This window comes from Myotis yumanensis, unplaced genomic scaffold (assembly GCF_028538775.1).
Source record: "Myotis yumanensis isolate MYYU_CA2020_CCGP unplaced genomic scaffold, mMyoYum1.0.hap1 SCAF_2, whole genome shotgun sequence".
Lineage (NCBI taxonomy): Eukaryota > Metazoa > Chordata > Mammalia > Chiroptera > Vespertilionidae > Myotis > Myotis yumanensis.
In genome coordinates, this window is record NW_027223753.1 from 184453644 (window position 1) to 184477696 (window position 24053).

General features: G+C 40.1%; 1 protein-coding gene across 1 annotated transcript in view; it reads left to right on the forward strand.

The window, feature by feature from the left end:
* Positions 1-24053, forward strand: part of SPATA16 (spermatogenesis associated 16) — a 207340-nt gene that overhangs the window by 158580 nt on the left and 24707 nt on the right. The window contains 4 exon segments of the mRNA XM_070403628.1: positions 4227-4373; positions 7159-7271; positions 16434-16598; positions 19941-20024. Of these exon segments, the coding sequence (XP_070259729.1) occupies positions 4227-4373; positions 7159-7271; positions 16434-16598; positions 19941-20024 (509 nt within the window).

Here is a 24053-nt window from a genome sequence, read left to right on the forward strand (position 1 = left end):
CAAGGATACAATCTGAATCTGAAACTAATTTTTCCATCCAGGAAAAGTTACTCTGTTTATTTGAACATCTACTTCATTGAGTTATCTGTTACAGACTATTTTACCTCACTCACCCTTTTTAAGTTGAACAGAAATTACTTAAGGTTTCGGTAAAACGAAGAACAAAGACTGTGAGATATTTATTTCTAACTTTAGTAGCATAAATAAACCATATCTCGGAAGCTCTGGACATTTCATTTATTTTGATTATTTAAAGTTATATTTTAATTTGGATTATTAAAACTTCAGGTTTTGGAAAAGTTTATTTTTAGATTCAATTCAAGTATTGATTAAACACCAAGTTCTTGGGGCATGAACATAACTTGGAGACGTGATCCTCAAGAAGATTAAAACTTGTTGGGGAGATAAGATATAGCCCCATAAAACATTAGGAGAGCCACTCTAAACTATAGAGTCTATAGACAGTATAGATGTTCTTTAAGAGTTTAAAAGGCATAATGAAATATTCAGGAAACTCTTCATAGACAAGATGAGACTTCAATTATGTGCATCTAAAAGGATAATGGTCAATTTGAATACAGGCAAAATGGGGAGAAAATGTAGGTATTTCTGGGTAGAAAAGCACAAAAAAGAGCTCTGAAGCAGAATAAGCAAAAGCTGGTACAACTTAGTGAATCAGCACAGCAGCTGATAAGGTTGATACTGGAGAAAACATGGGAACTGGGACTAGATGGTGAGATGCACACAGTTAAGAGCCTTGAATACCAGGAAAGAAGTCACTGGAGTTCCCAAGGATGAATGTGACGATGACAAAGGCAGTAGTCCAGAGCTACTCATTGGGGTTTGTGTGGAGATATTTTGGCAGGAAATGATACAGGTGGCAAGGCAGTGAGGCTGGTTGTAATCCAGATGTTATGTAATCAGAAATTTGACCAGGATGGGCAATGATAAAGCAACGAAAGGGGTTAATAGGACATGTATTGCAATGGTCATATTTAATTAGTTTTTTAGTCTCTCTAAATGTTAGGAAATAGAGGAAAGAAAAGTCAACAATGGCTTCAAAATTTTAAGCCAGAATAATTGGGGTGAACACTGGCTATCCTTATAGCATATTGGTAAAAAGTAGGGACGAGGGGTGCTGTGGTGATTTTTAAAATCACTTTTAAGGAATACATTTGCTCTGTTGGCATTTGGAAATGCTGTATTGGAATTTGGTGATAACTTTCAAATGACACTATAGCTTTGATCCCCAATCATTTGGTTAGAAGTACTAGCTAAAGCCACAGTCCAGAGAAATTCCCCCCGAGTGTATGTTTGAAGAACATATTCGTGAGCCAGAGACAGCTTGGCAGAGTCCTGAAAGAGAAAGCAAGAGCAGAAAGGGAGAAATGGGAATCAGGATGTATGTATGTGCAGGAAAGAAGGGGAGACAGAGTCACATAAAAAGAGACAGAGAGAGACAAGGAGATGGAGGCAGAGACAGGAGGCAGAGAGACAAAGACAGAGAAAGAAAGAGAACAAACTATCACTGAACTTTAAGAAGGTGACTTTGAGGAGGAGGAACACAGCAGTACAGAAGGTCAAAGAGCATGCATGACTTGGGGACCTGCTAATTGGTCCGTTTCAGCTGCCTGTGGTACAATAAAATATTTTCATGAAGGGCAAACTTTCATTAACTTCTTTTGCAGAGAGTTAGACATGTTTTATTTGGAAGAAAAAATTAAATATTATGTTTCTGTAAGAAATTTAATCTACATAATCTATCTTTGATATTCTTTTTTAAAGCATTAGCTTCCCTCATGGTAAAAATCTGGAACTGCATCATACCTGCAAATTGACTCTTTTAATAATAAATTTGGTCATAGTCATCTAAATTTCATCTCCAGTTGTGATCAATTGTAAAGGAATGCATTAAAAGATTTCTTTGTCCAAAGTTTCCTTCTTACATGACAGGAGCAAAGAAGATGTTTTTAATCAATTCAAATTTTCCTATCAAAGGACAACATAATCTGGTTAACTTTCATATCCATCAGAGGCACAGGGCTTTTCGGACGTAGGTAGAGGTTTATGAGCATAAAATTGAGAACAATTAGCAATCAAATTAATGTTACATGAGATTCAACATCTGGTAAGTGTTTCATCATTTTGGGTCATAGACCACCTGCTAGGCTGAATGTTCACACAACTGCAATTTACTCTGCATACAAATGGAATAAGAATGATAGTTTTAAAAATGTATTTTCTAAATTTAACAGAATGTATGTAGGGACTGCTCACATTTTAAAACTTCTACTAGAAATTAATTTTAATAATGTATTAAACACTCATAAGATGAAACATGGAGGGTCAACATAAACAGAAATACTAGTACTTCTATTTTTGCAAGCACATTTTATAATAAATTAGATATAATGTTCACTTTTGTTTTGCTCATTATTTAATCACTGCCACTATCAGCATTGGTCTCCTCTTTAGCCACCGAATATTTATGAATAAGAAGAGTCAACTCTCAAAGGCTTTCTGTTATTTATATAACAGAGCCCTCAAACATCTGGATGTTTCTGACAATAGAGCTACACCAGAAAATGCCAAATCTTGAGATGCTTCCTGCAAACCATTAAAAACACCAGTCCATGCACAATACACCCTAATCTATTATGAACTTCAGGACTCTGGGACCTGCAAGATCACTTCAGTGTAGGCCTAAAAGTCTTGCAGGTGTCGTGTCTGAGATGAATCCTTTCTGGTACCATCAGGAGACTTCAGGATCTTAGGATCCAAAGAATTCAACAAGCTAGATGCACTCTGGCGGGGGTCAGAACAGCCATAAAGGCTATCCACACCCACTCAAGGACCCTGTGGACATTCAGAGTTACCCGGGAAGCAAAAGACCTCTCCATAGGACAACCTGAGACACCACCAACAGCATGACCAGGAGTCCTGGGGCCTTCTAAGTTAGGGAGCAAAACCAGATGAAAGAGCAAACCATAACCAGGGAACTGCTCTAATTTTATTGGCTTTAAATATTGGGCTTCTCAGTAAATTTTAGTTTTAACAAAGGGTTCTATAGCTAAAGAAGGGAGGGTGGGGAGGGTAAATAAAAACTCATGATTGATTTACTCTGTCCATTTTTTAAAAAATACATTGCAGATAAATAGTGAAGACTCTATTTGAACCATTACCCTTTGCATTCTTATTCAACATTAAAAATTGACCTTTAACTAAATTTTAATCACAGGACATTAGGAATTTCCCCCTTTCTGGCAGTGGTAAGTAGGGAGGACTCATTAACCTCTCTGCTTATTTTTTTTTATTTGAGACATTTTTTGCAATAAACAAAAGCCTTATTACTCAGAATGGAAATGAATTCAGTGAATCTGCGTTCCAAGACTCTATGGCTAACATTTGTCCCTGTCCCAAGAGTAATCCAGAGCCAAGCAAGCCTTGAGCAGAGTGCAGCGGTTAGGCCTCTGGTCTCTGGAGTCAGACTGCCTGGTGTGAATCCTGCTTTGTCCACATACAGACTGTGCTCTTAGGCAAGTCACTTCTTGCATACCTCAACTTCCTATTGGAGACAACATCACCAATTTTGTAAAGTTTTCAAGAGGATTTCAAAACACAATGCACACAGAATCCTTCAAACAAGGGAAGGTAGAATAAGTACTCAGTAAATATTAGCTTTTATGGTCATTAAGAACTGAGTCTGTTTTAGAACCATTTTCATGACACTTGAATTATTTCCAAGTCTCATTACAAAAGTCAGTACATTTATCATTTTCAAATTTCCTTCTACAACTAGGCGGATGGTAACTAAATTAATTAGCTTTATATTTTAATTCTCACTTGGTAATTTCTCTTTTTCCTTTTATATAACATTACTTCCTTTTATCTCAAGCTATGAACAGAAAAACGAAATTCCCTTGAAAAGAGTCACAGAGGAAAATATTGAGGCTGCAAGTTGGTCCTAAAATTTCTACTAATTTGAATGTGGGGAAAGAGGAGCATTCGTATGCCTTGTGTATGTTTATGTTTTCAGAAAAAATATAAATAATGAAATATAATTTTGATATATCAGCTATTTGACCTTTTGATGCATGCTTTTACATTGTGTCTTTAATATTTGTACTTATTTTGTCCAAGTATACCTCCTGGAATCTAGGAAAAAAATACTCTGAAAACAATAATAATATAACAAAGTCATTAGTTCTCTTTCTGTTGTATTTCAGATCTTCAAGGACTCCACATGTTGCCTCAGACAGTTGACTGGTCATCTTTTTCTCTCCAACAATACCTCTTGACTCTTGGGTTCAAAAACAAAGAAGATGGGAAATTTTTGGAAAAAGTATCAAGTAGGAAGCTGCCAACATTTACAGGTAAATCACCTGGACTTACTATCTTTCAATAGTATTATAAGGCAGCAGTTGTACATTATTTAAGTCTTATTCATCACAAGGCCTAGCATACAGTAGGGCCTGGGAACCCAAAATGTGTGTTGGGTTAGAATTAACTCCAGCCAATCTTCTCTGTGGGTTAGTTAACAATACCTGGAATTCTGGTTCCAGGAAAGCTTCCACCAAGGCTGAAAAATCCTAGAGTGCCTACCTTCCTCACTCAACCATCTCACCCAACCACACTATCATAGGGCACTCAACGAAGACACATTTTATCATCAACAATTAACAAATGTAAAGGAGATAGAGGAATACATAAACAGATGGAAGAACATACCATGTTCATGGATTGGTAGAATCAACATCATTAAAATGTCCATACTACCCAAAACAATCTATAGATTCAATGCACTCCCCATTAAAATAACAACAGCATATTTCACAGACCTAGAACGAACTCTCCAAAAATTCATCTGGAGTAAAAAAAAGACCCCAAATAGCTACAGCAATCCTGAGAAAGAAGAACAAAGTAGGTGGGATCTCAATACCAAATATCAAGCTGTATTACAAAACCACTGTTCTCAAAACAGCCTGGTACTGGCATAAGAACAAACATATAGATCAATGGAATAGAATAGAGAATCCAGAAATCGACCCAAACCACTATGCTCAATTAATATTCGATAAAGGAGGCATGAACATACAATGGAGTCATGACAGCCTCTTTAATAAATGGTGTTGGGAAAATTGGACAGATACATGCAAAAAAATGAAACTAGACCACCAAATTACACCATACATAAAAATAAACTCAAAATAGATAAAGGACTTAAACATAAGATGGGAAACCATAAAAATATTAGAGGAATCCACAGGCAGCAAAATCTCAGACATATGCCGAAGCAATTTCTTCACTGATACTGCTCCTAGGACAATGAAAACTAAAGAGAAAATAAACAAATGGGACTACATCAAAATAAAAAGTTTTTGCACAGCAAAAGAAACCATCAACAAAACAACAAGAAAGCCCACTACATGGGAGAACATATTTGCCAATGTTATCACCAATAAGGGTTTAATCTCCAACTCATACAACTTAACAAAAGGAAGATAAACAACCCAATCAAAAAATGGGCAACAGACCAAAAGAGATACTTTTCGAAAGAAGATAGAAGAAAGGCCAAGAGACATATGAAAACATGCTCAAAGTCACTAATCATCTGAGAGATGCAAATCAAAACGCCAATGCGGTACCATCTCACACCTATCAGAATGGCTTTCATCAACAAATCAACAAATGACAAGTGCTGGAGAGGATGTGGAGAAAAAGGAACACTCGTGCACTGCTGGTAAAAATGCAGACTGTTGCAGTGACTGTGGAGAACAGTATGGAGTTTCCTCAAAAAACTGAAAATGGAACTCCCATTTGACCCAGTAATCCCACTTCTAGGACTATATCCCAAGAAACCAGAAACACCAATCAGAAAGGATATATGCACTCCTATGTTCATAGCAGCACAACTCACCATAGCTAAGATTTGGAAACAGCCTAAGTGCCCATCAGTAGATGAGTGGATTAAAAAACTGTGGTTCATCTACACGATGGAATACTATGCTGCGGTAAGGAGTTCTTACCATTTGCAACAGCATGGATGGAACTGGAGAGCATTATGTTAAGTGAAATAAGCCAGTCAGAGAAAGATAAATATCACATGATCTCACTCATTTATATAATATAATGAACAACATAAACTGATGAACAAAAGCAGAGCCAGAGAAAGAGAAGCATCGATCAGAACTTCAAACCTTAAAGGAAAGGTAGGGGAGGGTGGGGGTAAGGGGAAGAGATCAACCAAAGGACTTATATGCAAGCATATAGGCCTAACCAATGGACACAGACAACAGGGGGGTGAGGGTATGAGTGGGGGGGGGGGGGGCGGGATGGAGGTAATGTGGGGATGAGGACACATATGTAAAAACTTAATAAAGAAATTTTTTAAAAAAGTTAAAAAAATTAACAAATGTAGAAGACAATTATACAACAGAATTGTTTTATGAAATGAAAAATACAGCCAGTGACAACTTTAAATCACTTTAATTACCTGCTATTATATTAATATTTGTTCCACTCTTTTCTTAGGTAATTAACCAAGAGCTTAGATCTCTTGAAGAGTATTATAGTTAAATGGTGTTCAGTAATTCTAGTTGAAACTTTCAAAAATATCAAGAAAATATTCACAGGGAGTCGAGTTCTCAAACTTGTGGGATGAATTCATGACCAGGTTGAATTTATTCTTTCAGCTCTACCCACATAATTAAGGATTTGTGTTTCGTTTGGCACTGTATCCTCTGAGGCTTATCTCAACCCTGAGCTACATTCAAAGTCAATGGGATCTGCACACTTGAATAATACCTGGGAGGAACAAGACAAGAATCAGACACATTTATGACAACATTTTTTCACAATTCAGGCAAAGCATACTCAGCAGAGAGAGGTGAATTGTTATAGGCTGTCTCTTAGATCTCTCAATCAGGACCACAACAAAATGACTAAATGATAGTCTCTAAAGGGCAATGTCTCCTCTGCCTCTCTCCTCATAGATCTTTCATTGTTATGCATATGGTGTAGGGATAGGACTGGTTTCTATACTAAAGATTTCATATCTATTAGCATTGAGATATCTGTTTATAGCTTGCTAAAGAAAGCATTTTGTAATGGAAGTCTGGGGAAAAAAATAGTATAAAAGTTTATTGTTACAATTTTTAGAATATAAAACTCCCTTCGGTCTGCTTACCAGAGAAGACACAATGAGACAGATGGAGACAATGGGGAAGCGAATCTTGCCAATACTGGATTTTATTAGAAGCACCCAATTGAATGTAGGTATATGAGTTTTTTATATTTTTCCAATGTACAATATTAAACAATTCTAGAATTATGGAAAGCTTATGCTGCAAATAGTGCAAGTATTGAGGGATTTTAGAAACGTTCACAGTAAATCTTATTTGCAAAACAAACCTAAGTTTAGATAATGATTTTATTCCTTTTATCTTTAAAAATATTTTACAATGCTATGCTTTGCAATTTCAAACATTTAGTAGGTAGTGTCTCTTTAAAGAGCCCTTTCTTGTGCCTTCCTGATATCTACTTCAAGGTTGCAGTGAAATTCTCATTTCAACTCAATAACAAAATTTTAGCAAAAACAATATTTTCCCTATTTCACATATTAGGCTATTGCATATAACCATCTTGTTACCTACCCAGAATTCAGCTGGCACCACCATCCCACAGTAATAAACTCAGCTTTACTCAATATTGCCAATTGCTTTTTTGTATACCTTTGTATATCTAATTCCTTTCTCTGCTCCAAGAAAAGTATGCCCTTTCTACTTTTCAGCCTTAACAAAACAAGCCCTAAATTATTCTGTGGTAATTTACAAAATATAAGGTATAAAAGGAACTTCTCATTAATAGCCTGTAAAGGCAGATCCCTCTTTTTTAATATAGTCCTCCCCCTCTAGCCATGGTTTAGCACTGATCAACCATGATCAAAAAATATTAAATGGAACATTCCAGAAATAAACAATTCATAAGTTTTAAATTGCACATTGTTCTGAGTACCTCACTCTCATCACATAGGCATTGTATCATCTCATGCCATTACAAAATGTATGAGTACAACACTATAAGATATTTTAAGAGAGAAACACCACATTCACATAATTTTTATTACCATACTAGTGGCCTAGTGCATGGATTCGTGCACATTGAAAGGAAAATAATTAAAAGAAATATTTTAATATTGCTATTTGCCCTTCCTCTGTAATGGAAGTGTCAGAGCCGCAGCTAGTCGCCATCGGCAGGGAGAACAGTGGGGTAATCAGGCTCCTGCTCACACCCACCTTGGTCTGGGGCTGCCTGCTCACCTGCTCCACCATCCCACCGTGGTCCTGCTCTTGTTGGGCCCCATTGGGGCCAGCAGCACCTCCACTCTCACCCGCTGCCAGTACCATGTAGCTGATGCCTGCCATGTTCCGTGCTGCCCCCTGGTGGTCAGTGCTTGTCATAACCAGTGGTTGAACTCCCAGTCAACAGCCTGCCCGAGGGGACAATTTGCATATTAAGCTTTTATGATATAGGATGTTGTTATAATTGCTCTATTTTATTGGTAGTAATTGTTATTAATCTCTACTGTGCCTAATACATAGGTATGTGTATATATATATATATATAGAAAAACAGTTTACATGGGGTTCAATGCTATCCATGGGGTTTTAGATATCCATTGGGGGTCTTGGAAAGAATCTTCCTGAGGATAAGGAGGGACTACTGTACTACTATATTTTTCAAAAGGCCTGTACCCTGGAAATTTTAAAGAATTTTCTTTTTGTGAATTTTGTATTATATAATTGATTCAATGTTCTTGCAAGGGGAGCCAAGGGGGTCATGACAAACAGCTTAACATCTATTCAGCATTTTAGAAAAGCTATAAAATCTCTAATATATTTGCATGATTTGTAATTCTAAGCATTACAAATAGAAAAGCACATTTTTACTGATTTTTCCTGGCTCCCACGACTGTGTTACACCCAATTATCTCCCCTCTATTTCTATTAATAAGAAATCCATCTCTGTCTCAGTCATCTCAGGCTGTCATAACAAAATACCGCAGACTGGGTGGCTTAAACAGCAGAAATTTATTTTCTCACAGTTCCAGAGGCTAGAAATCCAAAGTCAGGATGCCAGCATGGTCAAATTCTGATGAAGGCCCCCCTCCTGGTTGGTAGTTGGATACTTTTTGCTATCCTCACATGGCAGAGAGCAAACCATCTGATATATCTTCCTATAATAGCAATAATCCCAACATGAGGGCCCCCAACCCATGACTTCATCTCATTACCTCCCAAAGGCCCCCTCTCCAAATACCATCACACTGAGGGATAGGGCTTCAACATGGGAATTTTGGGTGGACACAAACATTCAGTTTATAGTACTCACTGGCTCCACTACAAATTTGGGGTCCTATTCTCCAATTCACCCTCTATCACAACCTCCTCCAGACACACACACACACACACACACACACACACACACACACACACCCTTATCATCCTCTCCATCCTAATTAGAGACCCACACTCATCATCGTTGTCATCATCAGGCCCTTGCAAGCAAGGAAAGTTTTGCTAGCAACAACCATCACCATGTGACATGATTTCACCTCATCCACACATGGTCAGCCTAGTAGAGCTAGTCAGCTGTATGTTGCAGAGGTGATCTGTCTGTGCCCTGGCTTTTTTGAGAGATACTGGCCCCACCTTGTTACTTGTCAGGAAAAGGACCACATCATCTGTTGCCAGCTCAGATCTCACAGTGTGTTGTGAATGCTGGTTAGACCTATCTAAGCATCAGGCACCTTTTACATGTTCTTAACTCATTTTCTTCCCACCTTTAAAAGGACATTCTAGCTACTTGAAAATATATATATATATATATAAACTAATAATAGACAAACATGCTAATTGACCATACTTTTGCTATGCCTTAAGCCATGCCCATCAGCCAATCAGAGCGACTATATGCAAATTAACCCAACCAAGATGGCAGCCGGAAGACACGAAGCTGGAGCGAGCAGGAGGCTTGCTTGCTCCATTGATGGAGGAAGCCAGCCTGCCGCTGGCTCTGAGCTCCACTCAAAAGCAACAAAGTTTCAATTATAGAAGGTAAATAAACCCCAGATACCTGCTTTCAGCTGGCCGTGGCCATGGAGCTGGAGCGAGCAGGAGGCTTGCTTGCCCCTGAGATGGAAGAAGCCAAGCTTCCCGGTGGCTGCTGCCTCCTCTCAAGGCAACAAAGTTTCAATTATAGAAGGTAAATAAACCCCAGATACCTGCTTCTAGGCGCCATTGCCACGGAGCTGGAGCAAATTAAAAAAAAAAAAAAAAGGAAAGGCTGGGAGCTTCAGTCGCCAGGGGGCTTGATCAGTCTGAAACAGCCATCAGCCCTTCACCCAGGCTGGCCAGGCACCCCAGTGGGGGCCTCCACCCTGAAGGGGGTTTGGGCAGCCTGCAAACAGTCATCAGCACCTCACCCAGGTTGGCCAAGCACCCCAGCGGGACCCCCACCCTGATCCAGGACACTGTTCAGGGCAAACCAGTCAGCCCCCACCTGTGCACCAGGCCTCTGTTTATATAATAAAAGGGTAATATGCAAATTGACCCTAACAGCAGAACAACTGGGAAAATTGGTCACTATGACACACACTGATCACCAGGGGGCAGATGCTTAATGCAGGAGCTGCCCCTGGTAATCAGTGAGCTCCCACAGGGGGAGCTTTGCTCAGCCACCAGCCAGGCTGATGGCTTCCAGCACAGCGGTGGTGGCAGGAGCCTCTCCCGCCTCCTCAGCAGTGCTAAGGATGTCTGACTGCAGCTTAGGCCTGCTCCCCGCTGGCAAGTGGACATCCCCCGAGGGCTGCCGGGCTGCCAGAGGGATGTCTGACTGCCAGCTTGGGCCCGATCCCCCAGGGAGCGGGCCTAAGCCAGCAGGTGGACGTCCTCCAAGGGGTCCCAGACTGCAAGAGGGCATAGGCTGGGCTAAGGGACCTCCCGAGTGCACAAATATACCTTTATGTGACAATAATAGAAATTTAAAAGTCATACAGTAATTAAGATTCTTAGCATCTAATTAATAACTCAATATTTTTTAAATGAGTCAGCACCACTTTGCTAGCTGCAAGGAATTTCTGCTTTCCTATGTTTGTTTCTATGGAAAATATAAGTTTTTGAAAGATTTTCTCAAAGAGTTTTAATAGAATCAAAGTAAGTGATCCCAAAGATACCCAGGGACCATGAGTATATCCAAATATTGGCCTCTGGATTTCTTATTATATAGCCAATCACAGCTTCATAAAGCAGGACTAAATAAAATTGCTGCAAAGGTAACCTAGCTTAATGAAGCAAGTAATGAGTTGGTGAGTAAAAATTATGCCTGCATGGTATCATTAAATGTGACCCAAACAGCCCTCAACAGTGATTTTAAGATCCCCTGAGGTCTGTTTTTATCTTGTCAGATATCAAATGTCATCCACTCGAATGCTTAGGCATTGCATTGTCCTTATTAGCTGTTACCCTACTTTGTGACACCTGTAGATAAAACTTTAGTCCAAGGCGGTGCTCTGGCTGTGTAACCCTAGGACAAGTCATTTAATCTCTGAGCTGTTTTTTCTCATTTATAAAACAGGCTGATACCACCCTCACCAGTTTGGCTCAGTGGACAGAGTGTAGGCCTATGAACTGAAGGGTCCCAGGTTTGATTCCAATCAAGGGCACATGCCTGGGTTGTGGGCTCGGCCCCCAGGAAGGGCGTGCAGGAGGCAGCTGATCAGTGATTCTCTCTCATCATTGATGTTTCTATCTCTCTCCCTTTTCCTTCCTCTTTCTGAAATCAATAAGAATATATTTTTAAAACAAAACAGACTGATACCTACCAGACCCACCTCATAGAGTTGTTGTGAGACCAAAAGTACATAATCCATGTTGAAGCACTTTGCAAAGTATTATAAACTAGTAGTCCTGTGCACAAATCCATGTGCCAGTAGCTCTCTGTGGGGCCTGGATGCTCTGCGCCCGCTGCCTAGAGGCCCATCCGCAGCCAGGCACGGAACGCTTGCCTCGTCGCCGGGGCAACAACACAACCGTCTCCCCTTCCTGCCCCCCCATGGCCACTCCATGCCCACTGCCCAGAGGCCCTCCGCAGCCGGGGTGGAATACTTGCCTCATCATCATGGCAACAAAGCAAGCATTCCATCAGGCCACTCACACTGCCTGCTCTCAGCGGCCACCCCCCCAGGACTGGGGAATTCCGGCGGGGCTGGGAGGACTGGGCACCGCCATCTTGTGGCTATGGGCGCCACCATCTTTGTGACGGAGTGATGGTTAATTTGCATATTACCCTTTTATTAGATAGGATGTTAGAAGTTTTAATCATTTATATTGGTTTTAGTTTGCTTTGACAAAAGAACCATTTTATAGACCTTTTTCTTTATACAAATTTTGTACTTGGAAATGACATATTCTTCTAAAATGAAGATCATGCAAGTGTCCTGTGGATTTCAATTTTTTTCTTGCCTCACTGATGTGCTCAGTGTCACAAAGTTGAGGTATTTTTGTGCTGTGTGTCATAAAGGCAGGATTAGAGCTCTCATCTCCAGCCATGGGGCAGATATACAGCCCACAGTAGGGCTTCCCAGGGAACATGGATTTTCATCTCTTGCCATGAGGTGGTAGACTCAGTTGGTGAAGGACATTCTGGTATGAGGGAGGTCTCTGTGTCTCGGACAATGATTCTCCTTACACTCTGACACCTGTTTCCTTCTCCTTTAAAAAAATATTTTTATTGATTTCAGAAAGGAAGGGAGAGGGAGAGAGAGATAGAATCATCAATGATGAGAGAGAATCATTGACTGGCTGCCTCCTGCATGCCCCCTATTGGGAATTGAGCCCACAACCCAAGCATGTGCCCTGATAAAGAATGGGACCCTGACCTAGTTCATAGACCGAAGCTCAACCACTGAGCCACGCCAGCCGAGCACCAGTTTTCTTATCTTTATAGATTCCTTTGCTAGTCACACAACACATGGCCCAACAAGAATGGTTCTGGTAGAGGCCGCGACGGCTCCAGTGAGGTCAGAATGGCCCCGGTGAGGTCGAGACAGCCCCAGTGAGGTTGGGACGGCCCTGGTGAGGTCGGGATGGCCCCAGTGAGGTTGAAACGGATAATAAAGACCAATATAAACTGATGAACATAAAAAGATGCAGAGGCAGAGCAGCATTGAACAGACTGTCAAATTACAGTGGGAAGCCTGGGGAGGGTTTGGGGGGAGTTAAGAGATCAACCGAAGGACTTATATGCATGCATATAAGAATAACCAATGGACACAAGACACTGAGGGGTAGGGGAGGCCAGGGGGGAAAAGGAGACATATGTAATACTCTTTGTAATACTTTAAGAAATAAAAATTTTAAAAAAATTTAAAAAAAGAATGGTTCTGGTATTTTAAAAGTAATAATCTAAAATATTACACTACCTGCCTATTTGGTGGCTTTTAATCCCAGTGAACATCAGCCCCATTCAACCAGGAACTCTGCTTTACTGGTAGTTTTCCTTCTCTGGGTCTTTGTCCTAATTATTTCACATGCCATCAGGTGCCACTGTGCTTTTTCATTCATTAACTTTATTGGCTGCTGTCAGTTTCAAACCTTATGTACTGTGCTTCCTGGGCTAAATGTTAAAGAGTCAAAATAATAAAATCTCTTGCCATGCATGAAGCCTCCTTCACAGGCTGACTTGCCAAAAAATGACTTAACTAACCACGATTTTAATACCTCATTAATTTTACTTTTAATTTCCTCCAAGTGAAGCATAAAAAATGTTTACATATGCACATTTGAAATGAACAATAACATTTTTTCTACCCCTCCTTTTTTGCAATTAATGTTTCTATATGTTGAGTCAAGTGGAAATATATTCCAAATACTCGGGCTGTGCTTTTCAGCACTATTCGATGTAGTGCCACTTATTTGCCAAATATTAACCCATACCTGCTATTAAATCTGGGCAATTCTGACTAACACCCTCATTTGAACTTGCTGCTTACCTAAATTCATTGTACCTGTGTGAGGTTTTAGCTTCAATCACGGCCACTTTTTAACACTCTCTCCAGCAGCTAAGGAGCCCTTTAATCACTCCTGAGGTCTCGCTGGGAGGGCTACTTCCCTTTAGATTTATCCCTTGCTAGCATTAGATGTTTAAGGTAATTCCTTCGTTTTTCATCCTTTCCTTTATCTTCTTAAAGCAACAGCATTAAAACATTCCTGCTGGCATTATATTAATTTCTTTTGTTTTTCACTTTGTCTCTCAAAGACCCCTATCATGTAGATAAAATATGCATACATCTGTAGTTTTCTAATAATCAAAACTGCCTTTGTCTTAAGCCGAGGGTTGGGAGGGTTGACTATTAGTAGTCAACTATATATTCTTCCTAGTATTTTGTATGTATAGAGTACTTCCTGTTTTGTTATGCATCCATCAATCAAGCTAACAAAACACCATTGCCTTCCACTATTTTTGTTTTCCTGCTTAAGAAATTACACTGCTAGATTATGTTCCCATGTAGGCTGCAGTTGTTTCTGCTCTTTGGAGTTGAGTCACTACCCCCTTTCCTACACTAGCCCCCGTGTTTTCTGGTGTGTTTTTTCAAGACAAATAAAGCAATTTTTCTTCAGAAAGAAAACAGTTTCTCCTGCAACTCGCTTTCCTCTATTTGGCAGAATCCCATTGTTTAGGTACACGATTAAACTAAATGTGTAGGCTACCTATTTGGTCAGTTCAGAGAAGGGAGCCCAACTCCACAATTTGCAATCATTGCTCCTACAGGTTTATAGATTTTTAGACAAATGGTTGATCTGAAAGAACAAATTAGTTGAAATAGAGGAACATTAGTCATATGGTACAGTAGGTGTTAGGGAGAAATACAGCAAATACAATGCCATGGTTCTCAACCTTCTTTTATTAACAAGACTCCAGAAAAGCACCAACTTCTAGAGGTTGTTGTCAATTAAAACATGCATATGGCATTGCAGGAAGAACTGCTTTCTAAATTCAAGCTGAAATTCCAATGCTCTTTAGTAATGCAGTTTCTAATAGTTTTTCTCTTTGGAAGATGTAATTTTTTTAAAAAAATGTCTTCTCTGATTTCTGGAGGAAAAATCTATTTTATAAGTATGCACAAACTAAAATAGCTCTTGTTCAAATACGAAGTTTTAAGATAGTTGTCTATTCTTCAACTTCTTGAGATACTTGAATATTTGGGGAGTGAGGGGTACCTAGCTACAATCCATATGAAGAGAGACACATTTCAAGAGATTATGATTCACTGAGTAAGGCCCAGGACTCTGCCTAGTTAACGAACACGCCTAGTGATTCTGGTGCAGGTGATGCAGGAGGAACCCTGCCGTAGGGGAAGCTGGTTCTCCAGCCTTCCTCCTCTGAGCACCTGGATGTGGGATGAAATTGCCAAATAAATCCTCCTGTGACTCCCAATTTCTCATTACCCTCCACACAACTCAAGGATTTTCTTTTAACCCTTATAGCTCCCTTTATGTCAGAAATACTTTTTCTAAATATACATGTAGGTATTTTATTATAAACTTTGCCTCTCCTATCATGCATTATGATTTGTATTAAACTTTTGAGAGAAGGTGACATCTTCTCTTTTACGGCTGGCAATAGCAAACACATATGTAGGCCACCTTATTAGAAAAGGGCCCTATTTTGAGAAAGCCCAAAATACCAATAGATTCATGCGGGTTGGTGGTCCTTACAAATGTGGATGGTAGTCTGTTTCAAGATGGGTCATGTCAGTTGATGGGATGGCCCTAAGAGTCAGAATAAAGTGCTATAATACCACAAGAAGAGGAGCCAGAGTCCGAGGCCATACAAGAACTAAAGATAAAAGCAGAGTTGAGCTTTGATGTAAGTCATTGGGTAAAGAGAATTCAATGTGCATCACATTTTTCAGGATTCAGCTTGCATAAAAATATTCTTTTATATAAACAAGGTAGTGGGCAACTCTTAGCTCTTATGATAACGTGGGTGACATAGATAACCCCCCCCCCCACCACCACCACCACACACACACACACACACACACATTCTAAACAGATACAGCTTTCTGATGGCCACTGGGAAGGTGGAGCACGCGTTCAATGTCAGTCCCCTCTTCTCCCCTCAGCACAACTAGCTTATGCAGGGCCACCTGCAGATCAGTCCTGCAATGTGTTCCCTTCTACATATACTCATCAGTTTGAAGGAAGGGTCCAGATCATTCTCTAAAACGATAGAAGGAAATGCTTGTTTATACTAGATGCCATTGCTTCAAAGGATGTAAATATACTATAACAAACCCTGACTTCAATCCCCAGAGAAAGCCCTAGTTCTGTGGTCTTGTTCTAAAACATTTCCTTTCCCTGGGAGACCAGGGGAGTTTCCCTGCGTGCTCAGGTGTGATGGAGAAGTTGCAGTACGCCAGCCTCCTTAGCCGGCTACAGAGAGTAAAGGAGCAGTCCCAGGTGATCAATCAAGCAATGGCTGAGCTAGCGACCATCCCCTATCTACGGGACATCAGTCCGCAGGAGGCAGAATTGGTAAGTATTTGTTTTTCTTTGTTGAAGGCTTTCTCAGGCCCTGAGTCAGAAGAAAAAGTGATATGGTCTGAAAGAAATTTGTCATAATAAATGTAGCCTGAGGGCCAGCTCTCCAACCCTCATGAAGCATTCTAATGAAGAAACTGGGAAATGTAGAAAGGTGTCTTATTTTATTTGTTCACATTGACTGACTTCCATTTTAAAAAAAATATGTTTTTATTGATTTTTTTTTTTTTAGAGAGAGAGGAAGGGAGAGGGAAAGAAGATACAAATATTGATGATAGAGAAACATAGATCGGCTGCCTTCTGCACACCCCCTACTGCGGATCAAGCCCACAATCTGGGGCATGTGTCTTAAGAAGGAATCGAACCAGCAACCTCTATGGTGCATGGGTCAATGCTCAGTCCACTGAGCCATGCAAGCTGGTCTGGCTTACATTTTTTTAATAGCAATACTTGTCTGACATGGAAAAACATGGAAAGGGGCTTATTATTTGAATTGTATGTCAAGCTTATTGTTTTAAGTAAAGTTAAGTTTTAATTAATTGCTTCTTAAACTCCAAGACTTGTTAACACAGGATTATCTTCTGTGGAAAATTGAGAGTACAAAAGATTAACCACTGTGCAGAAAACCAACCGTACAAAATAGTCTTTAGAGTTTTCTTATTTACTTCTAGTGTCGCATATATGTTGGCACACACACACACACACACACACACACACACACACACTGGTACATTTAAATAGAACAATTATTTTATTCAAGGGAAAAATGTAGTTAGTCAAATGGCTGTATTTTTTAACTGAATCGACCAGTTAACTAAGAAAACACAGAGGCAGTCAAAAACTAGTTAAAGGAATAGCTCAAACAATCTTCAAAAAGATTTGTTTTTATAACCATAATCAATATTAGAAATGACAGCAGCTAGTTTGAAAAACAATTAGTTAACCATGTGCTGGCCATTCAAGGAAAGGTAAGGTGTACTCTAGAGCAGTGGTTCTCAACCTTCCTAATGCTGCGACCCTTTAATACAGTTCCTCATGTTGTGGTGACCCCCAACCATAAAATTATTTTCATTGCTACTTCATAACTGTAATTTTGCTACTGTTATGAATCGTAATGTAAATATCTGATACGCAGGATGTATTTTCATTGTTACAAATTGAACATAATTAAAGCATAGTGATTAATCACAAAAACAATATGTAATTATATATGTGTTTTCCAATGGTCTTAGTCAACCCCTGTGAAAGGGTAGTTCGACCCCCAAAGAGGTCGAGGCCCACAGGTTGATGATATTGCAGAGTTGTAGCAGAAGGGCAGAGCGACCTTGGCTGCATATTAGAATCATCTGGGAATCTTTTTAAAATCCTGATTTCTGGGCCTCATCCTCCGGAAATTCTGTTTCTCTGTTAAGGGGTGGGGCCACAACATTAGTAACAAAGAAACAGAATTTCCGGAGGATGAGGCCCAGAAATCAGGATTTTAAAAAGATTCCCAGGTGATTCTAATGTGCAGCCAAGGTTGAGAACCACTGCTCTAGAGGGAGGTCGTAATGTTGGACAGGGTAGGACTCTTTCCTTTGAGGCTTTAATTGAAGGTACCTAAAACTAATTACAGACCTGAATTGAATTCACATAGCAAGGATGAGAACAGCCCAAACTGGTCACCTGTAATTTTCAGATAACTGAAGGAATCCTCCCTCCCTGAGTTTTTAAAGTTATAACAAATCAATCGAGAAATGCACTGCCAACATTTATAATGTTCATCTGAACCTGTCAAAGTGTGTTAAATATTGATATTCAAAGTAAGCATTTAAAATGGTCTGACTAGCCAAATAATAAAACTATAGGTGGGGGAGGGGGAAGTCTATTAATCAAGGATTCACTAAGTCCTGCTTTCAAAACCTTTAGGGTTGTGTGCAGCAGAACGCCTCCTAAAAGGCTGTGTTTACTAGTAAAATACCATTCATACGGCATTCAGGAGTGCAGTAAGCAAGGAGCTTTCGAAGTGCATGTTATAGCCAATTTCAGATGATTAATGCCCCTCGGAGATAAGAGGAAGCAAAGAAAATGTTAATCGAAGAAACTGGCTCAGTGTTGATCCAGTCTTCCTGAAAAGCACGTGCAAGATTTCAATGAAAAATACAAGAGAGTTTTCTGCACCTTGGCCTTCTTCACCACACATCTGCAGCTTCTTTCTTCTGGAAATACTTGCATTTCAAAAATATACACAGAGGGCACCAAACTAGCATTATTGACATCCCTTATTAACATGTTAGTGCAGTATTCCACTCTCTCAAACCTTGGAAAACAGGATTTAATGGGATATTTTTATAATTTATCTGCCTACTAGAAAAAAATGTTAATGTATATGGATGTATATGTGGAGGCCCAATGTTTAAAAGTCATGCATCTTGCAAGGTTTCATCGCCATAAATAACAGATTTTACTTTTCAGCTTTGAAGCATGGGTTAACCTAGACAATAAATCCTGGTAAGGCCTTCTGTGGCACTGTCTAAACAGTGACTGCTCCGTAGAAGAGTTCTGAGTGACTCCGCTCTGTCCTCTGCTACAACTCTGCAATATCTAAAGTTCAGAAAGATTCTCTAAGGGTCCCCACTGTTTGAAGCCACAGTGAACTGAAGTGACATTTGTTCTTTAGAGAACTTTCCTTTTTAGCTGTGACCATCACATAGGTCTGTGTGGCTTCACCGCTTTGCAGCTACATATGCAGCAGGTGTAAGGGAACTATTTCAAATTGGAATGTGGCAGTTTGGGGCAAAAGGTGGAATTCTGAAAACTTGCCTGTGAATGGAACCTAAAAAGAAAGCGTGGTTATTTTGAAGTTTTAGAGAAGAAAAGAATAGTAAAAGAACTGAAGTGAGCTAGATTCTTTAAGAGGCAATAAGACAGCACAGTTTCAGAATTGTCCTCTGGTGAGCTTTTGCATGATGCCTGAAATCATGATATATCAGCCTCGGGAGAAAATACTAAAACGCGTTCATGTACTACATGCCATTTCCTGAGAGAATTAACTATGGCCTTCATTCTTTACAACCCAAATCTGTTTTTACAAAACGTCAACGCTTACAACATTAAAACCTATATGTTTTCTACCCATTTTCAAGAAGCATATTTTCATTGTTTCAATATTTTATATCTGCAATAACACTCAGTAATGACTGAAGCAAAGATGGGGTAGCAATGTTCATTGTCGGGAAGATGAGTAATAAAATCATCAGCGTACAAATGATTTTTTAATTAGGTTTTAATCTGTGTATTTAGGGAAGTTATTTCTGTGCGAATTCCACACTGATAATTTTTATCTTGGTGCCACAGCTGCAGTCACTAATGGCAGATGCTATGGACACCCTCGAAGGAAGAAGAAACGATAAAGAACGTGTGTGGAATGCAATCCAAAAGGTAAAACTCTCAGCTGAAGGGAAAAGATATATGATTCTCAAAGCAAATGTCCGGCTTGGGTCAAGTCTGTTTAGAAGATAAAAAGGAAGCTATTTGGGTTGTTTTAGTCTTTGTTTTGTTTTGTGTTTTGTTTTGTTTTTAAATAAATGCAGCACTCTCTCTGGAAGTGTAACCAAAATCAAAGATGGATTTTTTAACCTGTTCCCTCAGGTCTGCTTCTTTTCCAGCAGACTGTAGTCATATGTTGGTATGGGTCTTCTTATCATTGTCATTCTCATATTCTATTTTTGTTGTCTGCTTCTTCATTATTGGTTACTATAGCTTTCTAAAAGCCCTTCTGTCCATGTTCAGTCTACTTCCCAACCCTTACCCCCACTTTTTATCACTGGAAGAAAAAATGGCTACATTTCAGGAAACTACAGAGAAACCAGCACTTTGATGTTTTGTGAGGAGGAATAACATACTAGTTATTAGCTGCAGAGGAAGATCCCTTCATTGGCTAAAGGAGTTGAAATAAAGCGACCACCAGGATGTACCTGGCCGCCCGTGCTCAGGTGGCTTATGTGATACCACAGAGCACTCTGACAACGTAGGAGTGGGTAAGATTGAGTCTCCAGTCCAGCCAAAAATAATAAATTCTATTCAATCTATTCCCCACTCAGTCTCCTCCAATCACTATAAGAACCCACAAAGAGAACTGGTGCCAGGAGATGTGAGAGGAGCAAACCAAAGAAGCCTTCACTCTAAGAGGTAGCAGTCAACCATGAGGGATTCTGGCACACCCAAGGAAATGTGTGCCTTCTGAACTCACTCAGAGGCCCTATGATAAGTGTATAAAACAGAAACTCACTGAACTCAGCAAGTATTTGTTGAATATTTGCTATGCCAAGAGAGAATAGTAGGTGTAAAAGACTGTGCTGGGAAAGACAAACACAGCCCCTGCCTATATAGGCCTTCCATCAGTTATTAAAGAACTAGAGGCCTGATGCACAAAATCTGTGCAAGGGGTAAGCCTTCACAGTCCCTGCTACCTCGAGGTCCAACTGCCTCATGGCCCCACAGCCCCAGCCCCCGTCCACACCCACCTTGGCCTGGCACTGCCTGCGTCCGCTGCCACACACCCCCGGTTCCCCAGTTCCATGGAGCGCCCCCCCCATCAATCGCCCTGCAGAGGGTGGCCTGGGCCTCCCTCTTTGGGGTGATCACGGAGTCCCCCACTTGATTGGCTGCTGGCCAGTGACCTGGTCCCTCTGGGGGTAATTGCGGGGCAATGGCGGACCCCCCGCAACCAATTGCATCACACCCACCTTGGCTGGCCTGGCACCAGTGTGTGTCAGTGTGGTTGTCCGGGCGGTCATTCTGCTGTTTGGCCATTTGGTCACTTTGCATATTATGCTTTTATTATTATAGATTACTTATAAGTTTACAGAATATTCTAGTGAAAAGGTGAATGTTCAATGATCTATAGAAACAAATAGCTCAGAAAAGCCAAAAGTGACACTTATACAACATTTAAACGTAGTCATTATCGGTTGAAAGGGAGGTTTCTGAACAAAAGGAATAGTTTGTACCAAGAATGCAAAGAAAGCTAGGCAGATTCAAAACTGACAAAGACACAAGGAACCTATTTCAAAATGAAATAGAGGCAGAAACCATCTCACAGAAAGACTTATAAATTATGTCAAGACATAATTTATGTGTGTGAGACACCTTCTGGGCTGTAGTGGGAGAACAGATTAAGGGGCTACAGAAATGTGGGGAGGTCAGTTCTAAGGTGGTGGCTTGATCTACGGTGGAGGATATAGCAGTAGAGCAAAGAAGACTGATACAAGAAATATTCAGGAAGCCAAATCAACAGGCCTTGTAGTTCACTCGTTGCCTGTGGGAATTTAGAGAGTAGAAAGAATTAAGAATGATGCCCACATATTTGGCTTGAACCTCTGGGCAGGGAATGGAGAGAGGTTTGCTAGTGCCATTTACTGAAGAAGCAAACACTGTTAGTGGAGCAGCTTTTGGCAGAGAATCTGAACTACTTCAGAACCCAGCTGGGAGACAGAAACTATGCCCAATATTTGAAAGGGGATTTAATATAAAAAATGGTTAACTAGGTATGAAATTGTTAACTAGGTAGCTGAAAAAGCAAAGGAAAACAATAACTTATCCCAAAGAAAGCATTAAAGGCAGCATCTACCACCCATTAGTGCTGGAAGATCAGAGTGAAGATGTGGGAATTACTAAAACAGAAACTTGGAGAAGGAACCCTGCTGGGCTAACACTCAGTCCTCCCACTGGAAGGTGCTGCTTAGCTGGTGCTAGTATAGCTGAACTTAAAGGAGGGGTCCTGAAGGGCTGAGACCCGGTGTCTGAGGCGTGGACACTAACCCACTGTGCTGTAGTAGAGGGAGAGAGGGGAGAAGGAGTGGTAATGAAGGTAATTCTGATACTACAGAAAGGAACATGTTCCTACAGGAAAAAAAGCTTTGCTGAAAAGATGCTCACAGGAACCCCAATTAAACAGAAAGTCAGCATCAAGTAAACAGAAAGCAGCAAGTCCCTCTCTTGCCCTATTGACAGAGACTAAGAGCTAGCAAAATAGAAGTAGGGTTTGCAGAGCTCTGGCCCCAGCATCAAAGAACTAATGGTGGAAGGGTGGGCTTGGAGTTGAGAGACTATCGGCAACAACCGACACAAAAGTACAATGAACTGACAGTGCTGGCAAGGTATCCAGGAGAAATACAAAAGCCTGGAGTTCTGGATAAAAGACGGAATAGTCATTGCCAAGTTGCTGTTAATGGAAATCATTTGAGTGACATGGCTGAGAAAGAACACAGAGTAAGAAGAGAGGCTTTAGGAGCACATTCAATCTTAAAAGGAGGAGACTACAAATGAGACGAAGAAGAGATGGCAAGAGAGATGGGAGCTAGGGGTAAAGCAATCCAATTCTGATGAGAGTCACTCAATATAATCAAATATTTCTGTTAGCTACAAAAATAATCATTTAGAACAAAGGTCAGCAAACTCCCAGCCCTCAGGTTAAAATTGGCCTACCACCAATTTTTATAAATCAAGTTTATTGCACATGTTTATGCAATTCATTTATGTACCATCTATGTCACCTTGGTCAAGTTGAGTAGTCACCACAAATTCTTTATAGCTCACAAAGCCTAAATCATTTACTATCTGTCCCTATATAGAAAAAGTTTGCTATACCTTGATTTAGAATATTACCCTTCACAGAAATATTTGCATTTGTATAATATTAATATTTTTGTAATAATTTTTATATTTTTGCAGTATATAAATAACATTTGTACAGTGATATTTATATTTACAAATCTGAGTGACAATAGAAGAGTTCAAATATGAAATTCCAATGACCAGCCAAAAAGGTGGAAGACTGACATCTACCTATATCTGTCGACATCTTATAAACAACCACCAATTCTACCTCATTCTCAGCTAGTTTTTGACACTCACATTCATAGAAGCACTGAGCCTGTAGCTTTCCACTTTGTCCCTATTTTAGTTATATTTTGCTGTGTTACAAATCACCCCAAATGTATATAGTGGTTTAGCAACAATGTGCTCCTCTCTCCTGGTTCCATAGACTGACCAGACTCCATCAGGTGGTTCCTGCTCAGAGCCTCTCATGCAGTTCAATCAGGTGGTTTTAATAACACGGGGTCATTTTAAAGCTAAAACGAACCGGACTCCAGAATGGCTCACTCACATGGCTGACAGTTGACTGAAGTGCCCTAATGTAGCCTTTCCATGTGACTTAAGGGTTCCAAGAGGAAGTATTTCAAGACAAGGAAAATAGAAACCACAGTCATCTCACACGCTAGTCCCAGAGGTGGCAGAGCAACTTCCACCATATTTATTGGTCAAAGCAGTCACAGGCAAGCCCAGATTCACAGGGTTGGAGGAATCGATTTCACTTCTCTATGGAGGAGGATATGTATGTTCAGTGAGAGAACGAAATGATAGTGTCTGCCTTGGAGACGAGCTCCAGCAGCAAAGCTGTGACTC